Source organism: Gymnoscopelus microlampas (genome assembly GCF_963454915.1).
Source record: "Gymnoscopelus microlampas genome assembly, chromosome: 5".
NCBI classification, from domain to species: Eukaryota; Metazoa; Chordata; class Actinopteri; order Myctophiformes; family Myctophidae; genus Gymnoscopelus; species Gymnoscopelus microlampas.
This window is the reverse complement of record NC_139942.1, coordinates 28,160,643-28,179,775: the sequence shown is the minus strand read 5'-3', so window position 1 is coordinate 28,179,775 and position 19,133 is coordinate 28,160,643. Positions and strand designations below refer to the sequence as shown.

The following is a 19,133-nucleotide window of genomic DNA, read 5'->3' as shown; positions in this document are numbered from 1 at the left end:
AGCGGCTTGCTCATGCATTGAAGGAGGCATGAGCTCAGTTATGGGCTCTCCCTAGGCTGGCAGAGGGAGAGTAGCGCCCAGGATTACATAGGCAATTGGCACTGGGTGAAAAAATGGGTTACAAAAAAGTGTAGATAAAAAAAAAGCCTAAAAGCCATTTTTAACGACATGCAATTAATTCGTTAATCGCAATTATTTGACAATTAATTGTGAAGTAAAATGTCATAACCGTGACAGCCCTAGATATTGCTGGGTGTACTGTAGCATAAAACACATTTTGCTCTGGTTTACTATACATCATGTTACCTGGGGGGGTGACATCATACTCTGCTGTCCTCTCTATCAGCAGCCTCTCCACCGCCAGGGCAGGGAAGTCCTCCTCCAATGACAACCTGCCAATCAATCAGCAAATCAGTCAATCTAAAGCAGCTTCAGGAGAACATCCTGAGAAATCAGATTAACACCTGCTCTGAATTTAACCCCCCACCCCAGTGACCCACCTCAACTGCATCCTAACAGATTATCTAAAGGTGGAGAGCCCAGACATCTAAAGTTAAGTAAAACCACCCTTAAAGCACAATTACACTTTAGTAGAGCTTTGGGTTGTGTCGTTACCTGGCCATCCTGCGAGATAACTTCAATTACTTTAAGTACTGTACATAAATGTCACCCTAGTACGTGTAAAGAGGGGAAGGCAACATGAGTGAGTTGGAGGTGCAACAAAGGTGATTCTTGCATGTATTTTGGCTCCTTTTAGTGGCTTGGGAGCTTGAAAAAAAGGACATCCCGTCTTCATTTTACGTAAGATGGGCATTGTTGCATGTGCCTGCACTACAATACGTAACCGTAGTTTTACACTACGACAGAAATATATATCACTTTATGGTATATGATCCGTCTCACAAACTCAATGCCGAAACCTGTGTTGTTTGCAGTTTGTAACTCAATAGGGAGTTTTTTTTTGATTATCCATTTTGAATCAACAGAGCAACTATTGAAGATATATTTGCCAATATTTGGAGTTATATCATCGCAAAACAACCCAAACCGCTACTAAAGTGTTACTTTAAGTTCCTGGTCTCTTGATGACACTGTCTGCATCTAACTCACCCGGAGCTGGATGGGTCTGTCCTTATCAGCAGTGGTCCGAAGATCTGCCCCAGTGTGTGTGTGTCCAGGCCGTTGCAGACTTGTCCCTGGGTGACCTTAGCCAGGTGAGTCAAGAGGTACTGCAGGGTGAGGTGGTGGTGGAGCGGCACACTGGTGGAGTTCTCTAGGACCTGGCTCACCTCTCGACCCCGACTGCCCGCCACAGCGCCATCTGACATGGGGTGAATTTCAATCATATTCTATGGTATCTTACAATGATGCTGAATTCATATAAGTAGCAGGTGGGTGTAACATTGTTTTAGTGCTTGGCAGCACCTGATGGATGGTGTTTATCCATTGCAATAGCATTGCCTAACACAAAGTTGTCAAACAAAGAAATTAGGAATTTGCGCTTAGTATTCCATGCCAGGTGTGCGCACACGTTTGGGCTCTTACCAGGGGCATTTGCAGCGACTCAAACCCTATACTCTGTTGACCGGATTCCCAAGGGCTCTATACTATGTCTCCTCCTTTTTTCGCTCAACACTAAATATCTCCTACCAAAATAGCCCCATAATAGGGATGCTAGGGTTCAAGTCATTAGTATTAGGCGAGGTGTGTGTTCTGATGATATCCTCGATGTACCCTGTCCGGGGTGAAATAGGTAAATAGGTCAAGTATAACTGGATAATGGCCGTGTACTGTGCTCAGGAGAATCAGCTGCAGCATTGCTGACATGCCTCGATGAGCTCATCGCCTCTCCACACTTGGCTCCATTCTCTGGGGCTGAGAGGGTCAACCTTCCTCAGTCAGCAGCAGCAGCAGCTCATGGCTGAGCTCATTTCTGGGCCTCGTGCAAACCTTTTACTCAGATTGGATGCATTGAAGCTATGAAGGGGCGACATTCTCCCCGCACAAAACAAACACGTCATCGGCAGCTCATGGCAAATTTTTTAGGAGTCCCGTGCAATTCTATAATGGAAGTTGATGAGTGCATGTGGGTGGTGGTGGTGGGGGGAGGCGGGAGCTTGGAGATGTACCGTTTACTCATGACACGGTGCTTTTTACCAGGCTGCTATGACAGGGAAATATTTACATGGCTAGTTACAATTAAATTATGGTTTGTTTATTACAAATCTAGCATTATGGTGAAAAAAAAATAAGAAGAAAAAACTGCTAAACTAAGATTTTTTCATATCAAATGTCACTAAAAGTCAAACCTTAATTACTTCCTGTCAAACAAAATCGTAATGCGTGATTACATCGACAGGTGCACCACCAGAGGGAGGTGTAACTCCATTAAATAATATTAAAGATGGCGGATGCAGGGATGCAGGACTCCCGCTGTTTGTTTGCAAACATTAAAAGATTCACAAAAGTTTTTTTTTTTTTTTTTAAACAAGCCACATTCAAACGGCCATAGCTCTGGAATGGAGGATCGCGGCCGGACACATTCCCGATTCTACCGGACCCCCGTGCGTGTAATGAGCCGATCTCTGTGAGGACGGCGGTCACAGAGAATATTCCATGATTTTTCAAAGGTACAGTAAAAGTTTTCGCTGGCAAAGGGGACGGTAGATGCAGGAATTAATGTATTTATTCCGTGGCAATTAGTTAACATGTTCTAACTTAAAACAAAGTAAAAGATCCATCACCATAATGGATGGTGATGGATAGATCCCATTTAGAATTAGGGTGTGAATTTTCCCTAGATAATGCCTGCTGATACTGTATGTATAAGCATCAGAAGTCCCCCGGGTATAAAGGATGCTCAGTTTTGCTTGTATTTGATCATAAGCACAAAGATGTGTGCGAAAAAAAGAATATATTTTGCTCATGCTACTAGTTAACCACTTAAATCATATATATTTGAGTGACTGGGGGCCCCCAGGGGTCTGTACAGTACACCAAATCACAACTCGTCACAACATGTTTTTTGGTGAACGCAACCGATGTACAATATCAGCTTTTTTCTCTGAATGTTTGCCTATTGTGACAAACCCAGAATAGGGGTACCAGGCAGTGGTATACTGGGGATTTTGTAGCTGGGGCTACGCTATTTTAATGACATCATGTGCACGAACATGTGCATGAGCACATGCAGACAGCGACGCTTCAACCTAGCCTGCCATGGCCAGACTAATATCACTGCGTAGATATTAGTCTCGAATCTCTGTGTGGAACCTGCATTTCCAAGGGGCTGATTTAAAAAAAATGCCTCTGGTGATAAACTCGCCCTACATTTGCATACTGGGCCCTGATTGGTGCCTCACAACTTAGGGGGAAGCTAAATCCAATCACAACCGAGTGGGGCCAGACCAAATCTGCCTAAGGGCCTGGTTTACAGGCTAGCTCCGACCAGCATTATGAAATATTCATTTTAGTTTGATACATTTTTGTTACGTTGTGCATAAGCAAAGTTAGACCATTTTTTGCCTTGATTGCTAAGAAAGGTAAGATAATAGAATGCATGTCAACAGATGTGATGGTGGAAAAACAAAAACAAAGATGGTTTTATATGTAATTCTAGTCTTGTCAATTTTTATTTTATTGAACTTGTTTCTATTTTAGTTTCAGAGATGGAGATGGAGACAGACAGACAGACATTAAAGACAATTAACACGCGTTCATCGTAGACTGGAGGAACCGGTTTTCGAGAGCGAAAAGAAAACTTTAATCACCCTATCAATCTGAGTTGTTACCCCAGTCCCTGCAACCCTCCTCCTCCACCCCATACTTACACAGTACATAAACAACAAAAACGGTGTGACAGTATGGGAACACGCAGTCTTGTGGACACGTGTGTGCACGCCCGTGCATGTGCGGGCATGAGCATGAGCATGTGCGTGGCACTGGTCTAAAAAGGTGGGTGTAAGTGGTATTAGGGCTGGGCAATTAACCAAAAATATATTGAAAATAAAAAGTTCAAATAGACTTTTTTATAATCAACTAAATCGATTAGTCTGATTAACCACGTTAAGGACTGTATATACTTATGAATCGTAATGGAGGCAAAGGTTTGAAATAATCGTGATATTGATTTGAAGTCATATCGCCCAGCGCTACACTGTATAACTGCACATTTAGACCACTATGCCCCTGATGCCAGGGGTATATATATTAACGTGGTTAACACTGACCTGTAGACTGCTGTAGCAGCTGCTGCTGCTGTAACGTGACGGCTGCCTGCAGGTCTGGGTAGACAGCGGCAGGGATGACGGGTGATGGGAGGTCGCTCAGGTAGCTCAGGACGCACCCCGACAGGTAGCCTATATCATTCTCAGCCAGCTCACTCTCTGTGAACGAAGCACAGACGAATACACACATGTTTCAAATGTAACAATTAATAATCTAAACAATCATTCATAATAAGTATACATTGAGGTGCATGCATTGTCATGGTGCCATTTCTATCTTATAAATGAAGAGGCTTATAGAAAGTAATGTTTTTCTGTTGTGAAAATGATTACAATAGGTCTGACCAGAAAGGTTTGACTTACTTAACCCAAAGACAAAATGGAAGACAAAAAGTTGAAAAAGTTAAATGTTAAGTTATATGAGTACGGTAATTACATGTTATTTATACAGTAATTGGTGCTTTATATTAGTCGAGGACAGTTCACTAAAGTATACAGATTCAACTTTGCAGCATGTAACATGCTATTGAAATTGTAATTTCTGTTTTTTAATTGGTATATTACAGGGTAGTTGACTAGGATATCGATATCTTTTAATGACCATTGCCACAAATTAACTACTGATCATTTTACTTGCAATTGTATTACAATTAGCAGATATCTTTACTGAATAGTTGACATCTCCATACAAGTTATCACTCACCCGCAGCAGATGTAACTGCAGTGTAGATCTGTTTACTTCGTAACAAGCTAAATTAACATGTACTTTTATTGTTATATAAAAACTCAAAACTCTCAGTATTGCTTATCAATCAATAATTGTTATCTTATTATACCCATTAACTACCTGCAATCTAATTTACAGGCTACAAAGTAAAGAGTGATCTATTGTCTTAGTGAAGTAATGTTACCATGGAACTGCCAACTCACCAGTACTCAGGCTGTATACTGGACTGTCTGGAGGTGAGCCAGTAGTCCTGTACAGTGTTTTGGAGTCCAGACCTAAAAAAAGGTTGACAATAGGGTAGATAATAGGAAGAAATAATACATACTGTAGATTAACATTAGATATATTTGATGTGTAAAGTACAAAAATAAACTGCAGAATCGAGCAAAGCAGAGTAGAAAAGAAAAGGAGAAGAACTGAGCAGAGTAGTGCATTTCAGCACTATGTTCCTAGAAGAAGGGAGGAATAATGTGGAATTAAATGCGCAACTGTGCATTCAATGCATTAAGAAGACGAAACACATCCATGAATGTAAGCTATACACTAAAGACATAAACTTCTTCCTGTGAAGTGGGCCCCTCCTCATGCATGGCTCCTTGACTTGGGCTACAAAACTTGCGGTAGCATGATGACAGACATTTAGGGGTACAACGGTTAATCCTACTAAACATTTTAATGGTCTTTTTTCAGTCTACACAAAATCTCTTCGCCGAACATAGTCGATCTACAAGCTCACAACGCACCACGTTGTGAGCTTGTAGATCGGTTATTTTCAACGCATGTTCCCTAGAGATGCTGGGGTTTAAGTGGTTTAATAGCACTGAGAAAGCTGAGACACAATACAAATAAATGTCTCTGCAAATGACTACGCCCAGGAGAGCTATAGCTAGCTACAGCTCTGGGACCGAAGAGGAGACTCTACGTTTTAGTGCTGCTAAGAGAACATTTTGCTAAATACCAAGACCACTCGGTCTAAATTCTGTATTCCTAAAACATATATAACCCAAGACCCACGATGGCTGAGAGAGTGCAGTTGAAGGGCTACTTCCTTGTAAGAAAAGCCATATGATGACTTCCAAGACAATTTTATTTCTCTTGTGGGCTAAAAAAAAAAAGTAGAGAGTGTGTGTATGTTTGTAGCGTATGTATCCAAGAGCCTTTGTGTGAGTGTGAGTGTGTGTGTGTGTGTGTGTGTGTGTGTGTGTGTGTGTGTGTGTGTGTGTGTGTGTGTGTGTGTGTGTGTGTGTGTGTGTGTGTGTGTGAGTGTGTGTGAGTGAGAGGGAGAGAAAGAGAGAGAGAGAGGAGAAAAAAAAAGAAAAACTGTGAATGGAGTCCTCCTGAGTGTAATTTGTTAATAAAGCAGTGTGAATGGACTACTGCTGCTGCTACTGGGCACTCAGTGATGCAAAAAACAGACTGAGAATGCTGCTGAGTTACAGTTACACTAGCACTTCCTAGAAAGAAAAACTATCTACGCCACTATCTAATCCAGTGTTGTTTCAACTTGGTGTCCTTATTTTGGCCATGTCATCATAGGAAAATATTTTCATATGAAAAATATATATAATTCTTTTGTTTTTTGATAAAAAGGTTAAAGTACTATATTCTGATAGTAATGATTGCTATAGAGCGTTTGTTCGGTCACAGGGGTCTCTCCAGCTCTTTAGTAAACAGAATATAGAACATTTTCAGGTAGGTGACAAAATGTAAGCCAATCAGGAGAGAACACTGAAAATGCATTTTCTGTTTAATAAAGAGCTGGAGAGACAAGGGAGACTTCTTTTACTGAACAAACACTCTATAGCAATGAGTACTATCAGAATATAGAGCTATTCAACACTATTTTAACCAAAGTAAATCACTTACCCTACCTTTAAATTATAAAAAAAAAAGAAAGAAATTAAAAAAAAAGCCAAAAGTAGAACATCTACATGCTAACAAGACCTTACTTTGTGAGCTTGTGGGTCTGCTATTGACACCGCCATGCAACAAAGTATAAAATAGAGCTTAAGGACATAATTTGACTAGCCAAAGTGCAGGAAATATAGTGGAAATTTTGAAATTCATCTCATGTGAAAACAAGCACTGATCTTGTGTGGCGGAAGTTTTGGTGTTCGAAATTTTACGGCATGCTTCCCAGTAATTCTTCCGGAATGTACTGGCGGAATTCAATTTCCCCTGTGAAAACGCTCGAAATTAAAGTACTGGGATAGCGTGATGACGTTGACAAAGATAAAGAGAGAGTGTCGAGTGGGAGAACGTTCTAACGTTCATCGTGGTCGAGCGAGCATTGGTTTCAACAAGAGAGCGAGCGTGTGACAGGCTGCCTGTACATACCTGGTTGCCAAAACTGTTCAGTGACAAAAATGCTTCAAAGCAATGTTGACATAACTCTGAGAATAAATGTTGCATGGGGATGGCTTGTCCAACTACGATGTAAGTAAAATTAGCTCTGTTATAGGGAGAGGGTGGGTGTGAGCGTCTCACTCCCTCAGAGAGAGAAAAGAGAGAGAGAGTCACAGTGCTCACAGTGCTCGCAAGTCGGAACACCTGCAGGCAGCACACAGCTGTTTTTAATATGATTGAATAAGTGGCCGTTTAAAAAAAGAACGATCGATTAAGTTGACATTCAAGATATGTCTTGAGATTTTAGGCTAGAAACAGATCTGCCAGCTCCACCTGTTAACCCCCTTATCCCCGTGATAATGAATGATTGAGAGAGAGAGAAAGAAAATATCCTTTGTTATCCTCTGTTCTTTCGATGGATTAAAGTTACAGTCTCGCGTGCTTACAGTCACCTCTCGCGCCAGTCTAAAGTTACTACCGTTAGAACATAAACAAATGAAAATAGTCGCTTATCAGGCAATACTAGAACTCTTGCTGCCAAGGAGGGCACGTGAAAACGGTCTCTCCCATTGCCATTCCAGCAAGTTATGCAAATTTCTTTGCTGGAAAAATTCTGGCACTGTAGGGAAAATACAGTTTGTAAAATTCTCTCCAGATCCTACAGTGTCACGTGAGGCTTGACCAATGTTAGCTTGGCCGAGGGTGGGGGGGCGGAAAGTGAAAACATAGTCTCCTGGCGGATACAATAAAGAAGACGCACCTGTGTGTCTTCCAATTGGTCTGTTTGTACCACTGCATACAGTACCCATGCCAGACCCAACATACTACATGCCGGTATTTGACTCTTCACCACATGAACCCCAGCGTTCCCTATTCTTGGGCATGTCATAATAGGCGAATATTTGGCAAAAATAGCTATTTTCCGCAAACAGATTTGGTGTAGAGGGAAAAAAGAAGGGGCCAAGTATAGACCCAAGTGGTTAAGAAAAGTGTGAGTGCACGTGAGAGTGAGAATTCAGGACATGAAGGCAACTAAAGCAGACAGACAGAAGGAGAGACAGAAAGATGAGACGGGAAAACACAGAGAGAGAGAGAGGGAGAGAGAGAGAGAGAGAAAAAGTTGGCTGGTTTTCATGGCTGTACCTCTCTTCTCTATGGCCTGGATGAAGCTGACGAGGGCTGGGGGAGCCGTCTCTGGTGGTGTGAACTGCTCGCTCAGGTCTGCCACCGGAACAGCTGTTAACAACCACACAGATCACAGTTATGCTTCTGACAGGCAGCCTCCAACAGTCCACAGTGGGGGGGGGGGTTAACATTCTGACAATGGCACAGTCAACTAAGAAGCACTTTATCAAATATTCTACAGCCCGTAGAGAAAGTCGTTGTTTATCTGCAAAATCAGAGGAAGCGGTGGTATGAGGTATAGGCTTCACTGGTCGTTAGACAAAAAAAAGTTACTTTTTGGCCCTTTTGTGAAAAGAGTGTCTTTTTACAACGTAAAACTGTCCGGCAATACTTCACAGTGTATCTAGCCAAATGTAATCCTGAACACAAATACAGTACACTGTTAGTTAAGCCATTAACATGCACACACACACTCATGCACAGTTAACTACATATTAGTAAATACATTTTACAGATGACATCCATTTGCAATGTAATAATAACATGTACAGTAAGTAAACAGACAAGAAAAGCAAAAGATAGTGTACAAAGGCAAAGAACGGGGGCTTCGGTCAGGAGAATGAAAACAGAGTGGGGGAGAAGACAGATCCAGCACTGCTGATGTGAACAAAAACTTTGTATCTACTTTACAGCTCCCCATAGACTAAATCAAACATCTTTTCAGTCAGAGAGAAAGCGAGAGGGAGAAAGAAAGAAAGAAAGAAAGAAAGAAAGGGGGAGAAAGAGACCTCATACCCCCCCTCTCTTTTCTCCCTCTCTCTCTCTCCCTAGCCTCTCTGGTCTGTCCTGTGCAGCGTTTCGCCTTGGCCCTTTGCGTGAGCGGAGTACAATAAAGGATTTAATCAAAACTCCTGAGCAAGCAAAAGCCCCATGGCAGCATGCCAGGCCCCGACCAGGCTTCAGGCCCTGGCCCGGGCCGGGTCGGGGGAAGCGGAGCCTCCACGTTCAGGCCCAGAGCTGGGGGCCCGTGTACTGGGAGGGGTTTAGGTGGGGGCTGGGAACAGGGAGGGTCTGGTCCTGCTCTTGGCCGGGGCTTTGGCAGCAGGCTGCTGCTCCTGGCACGGCTCGGCTAAACCACCACTGATTATTAATTTGGGGAGTTCAGGCAAGAAACGCCGCGTCAGCACATTCCGCTACACCCCCCCCTCCCTCGCTCGCTCAGTCTCTTTCTGGCTCTTGCTCTCTTTTTCTCAGAATCTCTCTGTCTCTCTTACTGTGTCCTTTTGCTCTCGTGTTCTTTCTCACATTTCTCTCTGTCTGCCTTAATCTCTCTCTCTCTCTCTTTCTGTGTCCTTTGCTCTCTTAAATTATTTTTCTTTTCCAACTTTTCTTTCTCCCGACATCTTTCACTGTCTGTCTCTCTCTCTGTCGCTCTCTCTCTCTCTCTCTCTCTCTCTTCAGCCCCCTGTCCACACCATCCTGTTAAACATGGAATCTTTGCTTGGCAGAGTCTCTAACTCTCATTAGCTTTAGCACCCAGCTAGCACGCAAACAGACAGCCCTCTGCCTTGCCTTTATCGCCCATGGACATTTTGGCAGGATGGCCCCTTAGTCTGACCTCCCTAGGTGTAACTGACTGGCCAGTTTGGCAGATAGCGAACGGTCTTTCGAGTGAACATGAAACCGATGTTAAGAAGAGGCTGTTCATTGATACGTGGGTAAAGCTGTAAAACTGAAATACAGAAAATGTAGCCGTTACAAACACATTGTAAGAGCTACAATGTAGCTCAAATCAAACTGCTACAGTTCCAACAAACATAGTCTACACAAATTACATGCAACTAGCAAAAACACAATGTCAATTGATTAGCTTGATGCTATTTACATTTAACCTTTAAACTGTCAGCTAGTATAAATTATTAGATGAGCATTAACATCCTTACAACTACCTAAATAAAAGAAAATGTGTCCCTTGGTTGGCATAGGGGGTTAAGTACCTGTCCACTAGCGCGGACTCCTGGGGTTCGAATGCACCACGGTGCATCCGGCTTAGCCGAACGTTTATACAAACTCAATTGACCCCGTGTTAGGGGGAGGGAAGCCAGGTGGCGAGGACCATTTTTGTCACTGTGCTAGCGACTCCTACAGGTTGGGATGGTGCCTGTCACCTGGGGGTGTTGAACGGGAGGAGTAGGACGGAGGTGCTACATCCTCCTGGTGGGGGCTCCTCACGGGCAGGTGGAGCCAGTAGGGTACAATAGCAGTGGCATTACAGAAATGTTTGTGGAGGGCTAACTGACATGAAATTAGGAGAAAGATTTGGGCTAAAACAATTATAGTCTACTCTAACATTTAAAAAGAAAAACTAAAAACAAAACTACAAGAAAAATAAAGGAATGTTCTTACAGTTTATATGACTGCCTATATGACCAAGGTTTAACCAAAAGAAATGATAATCCAGCATGCTCTCATCTGCTGTCTTGCAAGCATTGAACAAATCGAAGAACTATGGCAAGCTCAAAGGACAAAACTATACACAAAACCACCACTAGGCTGGCTACAATTTCCACCAACAGTGGGCAGCACACCCCTCCTTCCTTGGGTGAGTGGGGCTTTTTCACACACATACTATATACACGTACAAATACATGTACATGTGTGCACTGCAAAAATACTTGTTCATACAGCACGTGTGCACTGCACACGATCACAGGTGGAATGAATAGGATTTTCATAGATTGTCTATTTTCACACACAGCCATTAAAGAGTGACAGATGCACTGATGGTCCGACTTAATCTTCCTACTCTGTTATGTTTATTTCCACAGCGAGTCTTTCTTTAATTAAATCCTCATGAAGATTCATTAAAAACTCGCCCCAAGTGAGGCTGGATAGCCATAAAGGCAGACAATACAGGCACAGGCCAGGCGTGCAACAGCACAATGCAAAAGTTATTGCTTTGGAGAGTAAAATATAGTGATTATTCAATTCAACCGAGCTGAACGCCGTCCGCAGACGTGGCCTGCATGGACCTCATATACACTTGGGTTTGGGCGGGCTGCAGCCAATAAAATAGGGAAATCAAATGAAATAGGGAAATAAGCACAAATATAGGCTATAAAACCACCAAACACATGTATTCCAAAAGTTAGGGAGGTGGGTGGGAAGAAAAAAATAAGAAGTTGCCAGATTCTCCTAGAGGAGAAGGAACTTTCTCTATTGCACACACGCACGCACGCACTTACACATACATATCAGCTGTACTCTTCTAATAGAAAGGAAAAAACACTTAGACAAAACTTCGAATTTCGTGCAAAGGAAGAGTTCATTTTCTCTTTCTTTTTTTTCCTTTCCTTTAGAAAGCAGCTGTGGTCCTGTAGTTCTCTCAGGGTTTTGGAAAGAGTGAAAGAGAGAGAGAGAGAGAGAGAGAGAGAGAGAGAGAGAGAGAGAGAGAGAGGAGCAACAGCAACTTATCATTAGTAAATTAGAACCACCTCCTCAGCAGTTTGCAGGCAGACAGACAGGCCTATGACTTGACATGTCCTGGGACACAGCCACCGAGTGAATGATAGGGAGTGAGCAGAGAAAAAGAAAGCTATAGAAAGGAAAAATAAGATACTACAATATATGTACGTATATATAATGTATATTGTAGCCTTGCACTGTTGCACTTTGAATGAGTATATGAGTGATTATAAGGCAGGGTTGTCAGTTTCTGCTCAGAAATGCCCCAATAAAGTAATGGTAGCAAAAATTTGACAGCTAAGACACGACCGATCGAGAGAAACACTCGACCGAGACACACTCACGAAGATGGCATTCAGCCATTTTAAATGAGCCTGTAAAGTGAACATTATGCTTGCATTGGAAGCCCCACAAAGGTCAGACAAAGTGTAGCAGATGTGGTCCTTGCGTGTTTGCATTGGCTAACTTCATCCACTCAGTGCAAGGCAGCGGCGAGGCAGAAGTACATTGGATAAGGTGACTCTACAGTATGTGAAGCAAAATATTGCCGCTGTATCTGCTCCATCAAAATGCTTATGTAAGACATGGCTGGCGCTCCCACATTCATTTTCTCTCTCTATCGCTCTCTCTCTCCATATCCGACATAGTCGTGCAAAGGTCAGGAGTGAAGTCACTCCATCCATAGATATAAGAATTAAGAATAAATTCATAAGAGCTGGCGGTCTGGCGGGTCACGTTAAGCCACTGGAAATATCTAACTAAATAGGAGAAGGTAGAATAGAATAGAATGGAGTGCATTCTTAGCATTAGAATAGATTTTATAGTAGTAAATAAGAATAGCAGAATTCCATAGAAATAATAATTGATTCAAAAGATCACACTGTCTGCCCGGTCCTGTTAAACCACTGGAAATAAATAAATAGAAAAAGTAGAACAGAATGAAATAATTAAAATAAAAAAAATACTAGCATTAGTAATGATTTTACAGTAGTTCAATGTCTCAGCATTGGAATGTATCCATGTTATTCAGTGATAACTGCTTACATTTGACATACATATAGTGTTGTATATTTGTTGACGATATTGTATTTTGGTGTTATTTTTATGCTATGTTGATGAATTGAATACATAGGACCACAATGGAAACAAGTCCTCAGGACTTTTCTGTGTAGCCCAAATTTCTGATTGCCTATGGCCTTATACAACACTGAGATGTTGACGGCACCCGTTTTAAAATGTAAATGGTTTTATTAAATGAGAAATGACTCACATAATCCGCTTTGGGAATTTAAATCAGTGACAAGACAACAAGCCTAACAAGATAATAGACACGGTGGACACTCTTTTGGTACTGGTGTTTGGTGACCACAATGCCATTAGCTTTTTGGTGAAGAGTTTGCATGGTAGGAAGGAGCAAGTGATGCAATTGTCTACTACTTGCTGCCTAACATTGTACCCTAGGCAACATCATTGTATTAGATATCGGTTTGTAGTTTTCCGTTAAAAGCCCTAATTCCCCCATATGTCTATGCAAACACCAAATAACATCTTCACAGTAGCGTTATACCTACGGTAAGTGAGGTTTCAGGCCATTCTAATTTGTTTGTTTTAACCTTTATTATTCCTATATGTTGGAATACACCACTCAAGGAGGTGACCTCTAATTGCATTCCTTTAATAATAACTTCAAACCCATGGAAACAAATGGAAAATTCATAAAAGGCCAAAAGGTTTTTTTGGACTCACGTTGGTGGCATACAGTATGCACTCATAACGTACAGTGGTGACAAGGTTAGTGAGTTTGTGCCTCAGTATGTATGCATGTGTGTGTGTGTGTGTGTGTGTGTGTGTGTGTGTGTGTGTGTGTGTGTGTGTGTGTGTGTGTGTGTGTGTGTGTGTGTGTGTGTGTGTGTGTGTGTGTGTGTGTGTGCGTGTGCGTGTGTGTGTGTGTGTGTAAAGACAGCGTATGTACGGCGGCTGGTCAGGTTTCATGACTACATGTGTTCGGAGCATCCCAACAATGCAGACTGGCGATATATCATGACCCAGCACATCGGCAGCTCCTCTGTCACAACGTGCTTCAAAGCCACACATGTATAGAAGATGAGCCCTCGCTTCTTGTCAAACACAAGAGATATTTACAGTAGCCCGGGTCAAGTTTCACAAGCCCCAGGCCACTGTTCACAAGAGGAATTAATTATTAGTGCAACAGAGTGAAATAAATGTGCTGGTAGAAGCTAGGCTTGCTGAGGTGTGCTTAATGCAACCTAATGATCTGTCGAACAATTTGGAACAGAGGACGCAAAACATCACAAGGCTTTTTCAGGTGCTTCAGACAACAGCTGATGAGAGGTAGATTAAAATATGAAATAAATTATCATTAGGTTACACTTAGGTCAAGTAACTGCCATGCTAGCATGCAAATCCAAGGGATTCTGGCAAGTTGTGCTCTTAAGAAGACCATACTAGCCAGTTTGGTCACTTAACTTGATACCAGTCCCCTAATGCTATAAACATTTGAACGCTCTCTTGCACTTTCTTGTTTGCTTCAGTGATCAGAGCAAGCAGTTAATACTTAATTGAGGAATTGTTCTGAAGAAACAACAGGGAATTATGATAGAATTTATTGAATTAACAATTCTTGCCAATCATTGATACCATGAACAAACATACATAGTAAAATCCTCGGTAACTTTAACTTGTTGCTCCAGTTCTATATTCTAAATTAGCACTGAGGAGTTTGCTGTGTATTATGCCACATTTTCTAAACTCCAAAAGAGTCCTGCAACAATAGAGCAGAAACCAAATACAGCTGGTTCCTATATTTGCAGTTGGCTGGGGAGGCCTTGGCTCTCACACTGAAGCCCCCCCCCCCACCCTCCCCTCTCTCCTTTTCACTCTCTCCATATCTCTCTCCTTTTCACTCCCCCCCCCCCCCCCTCCCTCCATGGATTCTTTGAAAGCGTTTTCCTGGTAAGGAGCAGGGAGTGGAGCTGGGAGAGTGAGACGAGGCCTCTCCTTTCTGAGAACTGGCCCCGCTACATGGTTTATAGCTGCCCCGAGACAGCATCAGACATGTATGCGAAGCAGAGCGGAGGGAAATAGAGAGAGGCGGGGGGGGGGGGGGATTGAGAGAGAGGAGAGAAGAAGAGAGCGACAGAGTGAGTGAGGCAGAGAAGGAGAAGGGAGGAGTTTGCAAAAATGCCAAGCCATGGTTCACTTCAGCAGGCAGTAAAAGTGAGGCCAGGAAGAGGAAAGGGAGGGAGGATTGAGAGAGAGAGAGAGAGAGAGAGAGAGAGAGAGAGAGAGAGAAAGAAAGAAGAAAAAAATCCCTCCCTAGGTTTGTAAAATTATTTCTGCTGCGCCACGAGTTGAGAAACATTTCACCTCGGTGTCAGGGGTACAGAGTTGAATTTTATTCACAATCTGGCAAGACTGTCAAAGTGTAATTTACAGCTATCAATCAAAGTTGCAATCAAAGACAACATGCACCAAAAAGATGGTGAAATAGTCGTTCACCAGAAAATCTCTTCCATGAAAATCAGTGTGTGGAGCCAACGTTATCGTGCTGCATGCATACATGACCTCCTTGTTGGCTGAAATTAACACTTGCAAAAAAAAGAAAATCTCATCTCCAGAATGCTAAATAGAAGATTGATAGTGAAAGAAACTATTGAAGCACCATTTACGTTGGGAATTTAAACCACTTCATTGCCATATTACACAGGGTAATAAGGAATTTAGGCCTATTTCTTTGCACATGCCACTTAGGCTCATATGTAGTCTACACATAGCATTCACATGTGACATGCTACATATCGGCAGAGCGTAGGTACAACTACAACGCAGTGGATGTCACACAGACAGTTGCTCCGGATCATGTAGGGACGCTCTTTCCAGCAATCAATCTTATCAAATATTCACATTACATGAGAGAACAGGCATTGGCCTGCACAGAAGCCTGAACCTTTTATTTTATTTGTATTTAGATTTTTTTGGGTCAGTTTTTTCTTTATCTTCATTAGCCCATTAAGACTTGGAACGCATCTGTGTCACTTCAAGATTTCTTTGGCTATTCAAAAATAGCAGATATACAAGCGCTATGAACTTGTAGATCTGCTATTTTTGAAAAATCTTGAAACTTTTTTTTTTTTCAAAAAACTGTTAGAATTTAGAAAATGTTTAAGAATCGGCCTCAGGTCTTAATGGGTTAATCTTCATTAGACAGGAAAGTGTAGAGAAACAGCAAGCTGATGGTAAGGATTCCAAGAGCAGATGGCTAGGTCAGACCTACCTATCTACCTAGATTTATTTGTATTCATCTTTTTTTTTGTAGCCGTACTATTACCTATATCTGTTCTGTCTTTTTCATGCTGCTATGACACCTGGATTTCCCTGTTGGGATCAATAAAGGTCTATCTACCCTACCCTGAAATATACTGAAAGTAAAACTATTGAATTACTTATATAAGTAAAGTAGTTGATATCAGACAAATTTCTACTTGAAAAGTTGGTTAATCGAAACTACTTGAAAAATGATGTCAAAGTATGTTGTTGCAAGAGCAGCGATAGACCGCTGGGGGATGAGCGTCAGGGGACACTCAAACCAGAGATCTTTACCCGTCGGTCAACGTCCCTAACCACTAGGCCACGATGTTGCTCCCGAATGCCAAATGTTGCAATCTGTGGAACAGCAAAGTGGGGCACACTGACAATAGTGCTATTCACCCGACAACCAGGGTCTCTTTGCCTTCAGGGAGATGAAGATGATATCTGTAAAATCTGGGCCTACCCAAATCGAATCTACAATGCACTGTTGGTGCTTGGCCAAACTTTTCTTCGACCATTACCCTGCCTCTTCCCTTCCCTCTGCACTTCGCTTGGTACCTCTGCCCCCTCCTATCCAACTGAGACAGACAAACCTCTTCTGCCCAACTGGTCTGTCTTACTGTCGGAAAGTCTGAGGTGACTGCAAGGAGGTGGCTAGGTCTGGGCAGTGGTGGAAAGTAACTAAGTACATTTACTTAAGTACTGTACTTAAGTACACTTTTTTGGTATTTGTACTTTACTTGAGTATTTCCAATTTCCAATACGTTTACTTCTACTCCACTACATCTCAGAGGCAAATATTGTACTTTTACTCCACTACAATTATTTGAAAACTTTAGTTACTAGTTAGTACTTTTCAGATACAAAATATTATATTATAAAACATACATTAACCACTTCAGCCCTATTTTATACCTAGGCTATTTGAAAATAGCAGATCTACAAGCTCACAACGCATCGCATTGTGAGCTTGTAGATCGGCTATTTTCCAACATTTTAGTACTTTACTTTTGGTACTTTAAGTACATTTTTATGCCAATACTTTTGTACTTTTAATCAAGTACATTTTTAATTCTGGACTTTTACTTGTAGCAGAGTATTTCTATATTGCAGTATTGATACTTTTACTTAAGTAAAGAATTTGAGTACTTTTTCCACCACTGAGTCTGGGTACTAATTATTGCTTCCATTCCTCCATAGTTCTAGTTACAGCCTACCTCTCTACCTGTATAACTCCATAACTCCTTTCTCCTTTGTTGCGCTTGTATTTTGTTTCTTTTAACATTTTTCTCCCTATCAGACATTTTGAGAAATCCCTCTTGACAATGGCACACAAAGCCAAGGGAGTTTTGGGCATGCATGCTCTATCTTGCACTGAAGCTACTAGACATCCCGCATATCAAGGCTTCTCAGTATAAATGGCAAGGGAGTGAATTGAAATGAAATCAAACTAATGAATGCGAATGAGGCCCAGTGTACTTTGTTGTGCATGACGAATAGTCAATCAGCCCGACCAGAGGTAATTCAAAGTTCACAGCCTACGTGCTCACAGTGGTACTGAGCCTATCTGTCATAAAAAAACACAGGAGAACTGTGGAGAATATGGATCCTGACAAGGGAAATGTATGGTTTCATCCCGGTACAAATCACATAAGCAGTATGATATATCATCTTTTTATCCCTTTTGGCCCAATGAACTTGTGGCTCTACCTCGAAATAAATTGGCCGGTTGCAGCGGAAAAGCGGAGGGAGTTCGAAAGAGGAGGAAATGAACAAAATCTTTGGGGGTGTGGAGGAACTTTGGTAGCAAATCAAAAGTTTTAGCTTAAAGCTGGCCTTGCTTTTTGGTAGGCCCGGGCTCATGCCAAGTATATGTTTGATTTGGAAGTGGCTGCTGTTGAAAGAAGCCTCTCTTGACCATCATGAATTAATATCAATCGGGCCTGTGTTCTGAAGCCTGAGTTACACTCGGTCACACATCGTGAAGCAAGCTGAAAATAGCTGATCTACAAGCTCAGAATGCGATGCAGCGCAACGCGCTGTGGGCTTGTAGATCGCAACTGTCAGCGTGACATCCACTGTGCGGCGACACCAGTGTGCAACTAAGTATGAATCAGCCTTCAAAGAAGTCATGGCGGTGCAAACTGCAAAGAGACTTAAAAGATCACAGTACTTATCTCTAAGAAAAAAATGCGATATTGAACTTTGTGAACACTGGACTAATATTTCCTAATGGATCAGAGAGAGACTTTTCACCACTAGTCAACAGCCATTTGTTTCACACTCTCATACACACACACACACACACACACACACACACACACACACACACACACACACACACACACACACACACACACACACACACACACACACACACACACACACACACACACACACAGCCTTTGACAAGAGCCACACAAAAAACACCTCTGTTGGGGTGTTGATTTAACTTTCAGCGTCAAAAATCATTGTGAAGATCTGATTAGCCGTTGCCCTGTTCAAATCACTAAACTTGGTCTTGGCACATAGTTGCACTGCTGAACACAGCTATTGCAACCCCCTGCCCCACCCCCCACCCCAGCTCTCCCGTTTCCCCTCACAATGCAGCAGAGTTGAGTTGAGGGTCAAGAACTGAATATAATGCAGGAGGAGAGGTATGCATTTTTGTGCAGATAAGCCCTCTCCAGATGCAACTTCGATGCCCGAGACACATGCTGATGTTAGGTGTAAAGGGGGCCACACAGGCGGACAGAATGAAGACCAGACACGGAAAGGAGAGTCCAGTCGGTAACTGGATTAGGCCTTCATTCAGCCCATAGAATTTGGTTAGCTGTTTCCAATGAGGAAAGGCTTATGCCGCCTCTTAACAGGGGGTGCAATTTGTGGTCACTGCCAAATGTCCATAAAAATAA

At 42.2% G+C, this 19,133-nt stretch overlaps 1 protein-coding gene across 1 annotated transcript in view; it reads right to left on the bottom strand.

Annotated features, from left to right (window-relative positions):
* pik3r2 (phosphoinositide-3-kinase, regulatory subunit 2 (beta)) overlaps positions 1-19,133 on the bottom strand; it is a 47,581-nt gene that overhangs the window by 15,596 nt on the left and 12,852 nt on the right. The window contains exons 3-7 of the mRNA XM_084057725.1: positions 8,443-8,535; positions 5,157-5,228; positions 4,230-4,385; positions 1,111-1,321; positions 307-392 (exon numbers count right to left, since the gene is read on the bottom strand). Coding sequence (XP_083913851.1) covers positions 307-392; positions 1,111-1,321; positions 4,230-4,385; positions 5,157-5,228; positions 8,443-8,535 — 618 coding nt within the window. The remainder of the gene's footprint in view (positions 1-306; positions 393-1,110; positions 1,322-4,229; positions 4,386-5,156; positions 5,229-8,442; positions 8,536-19,133) is intronic.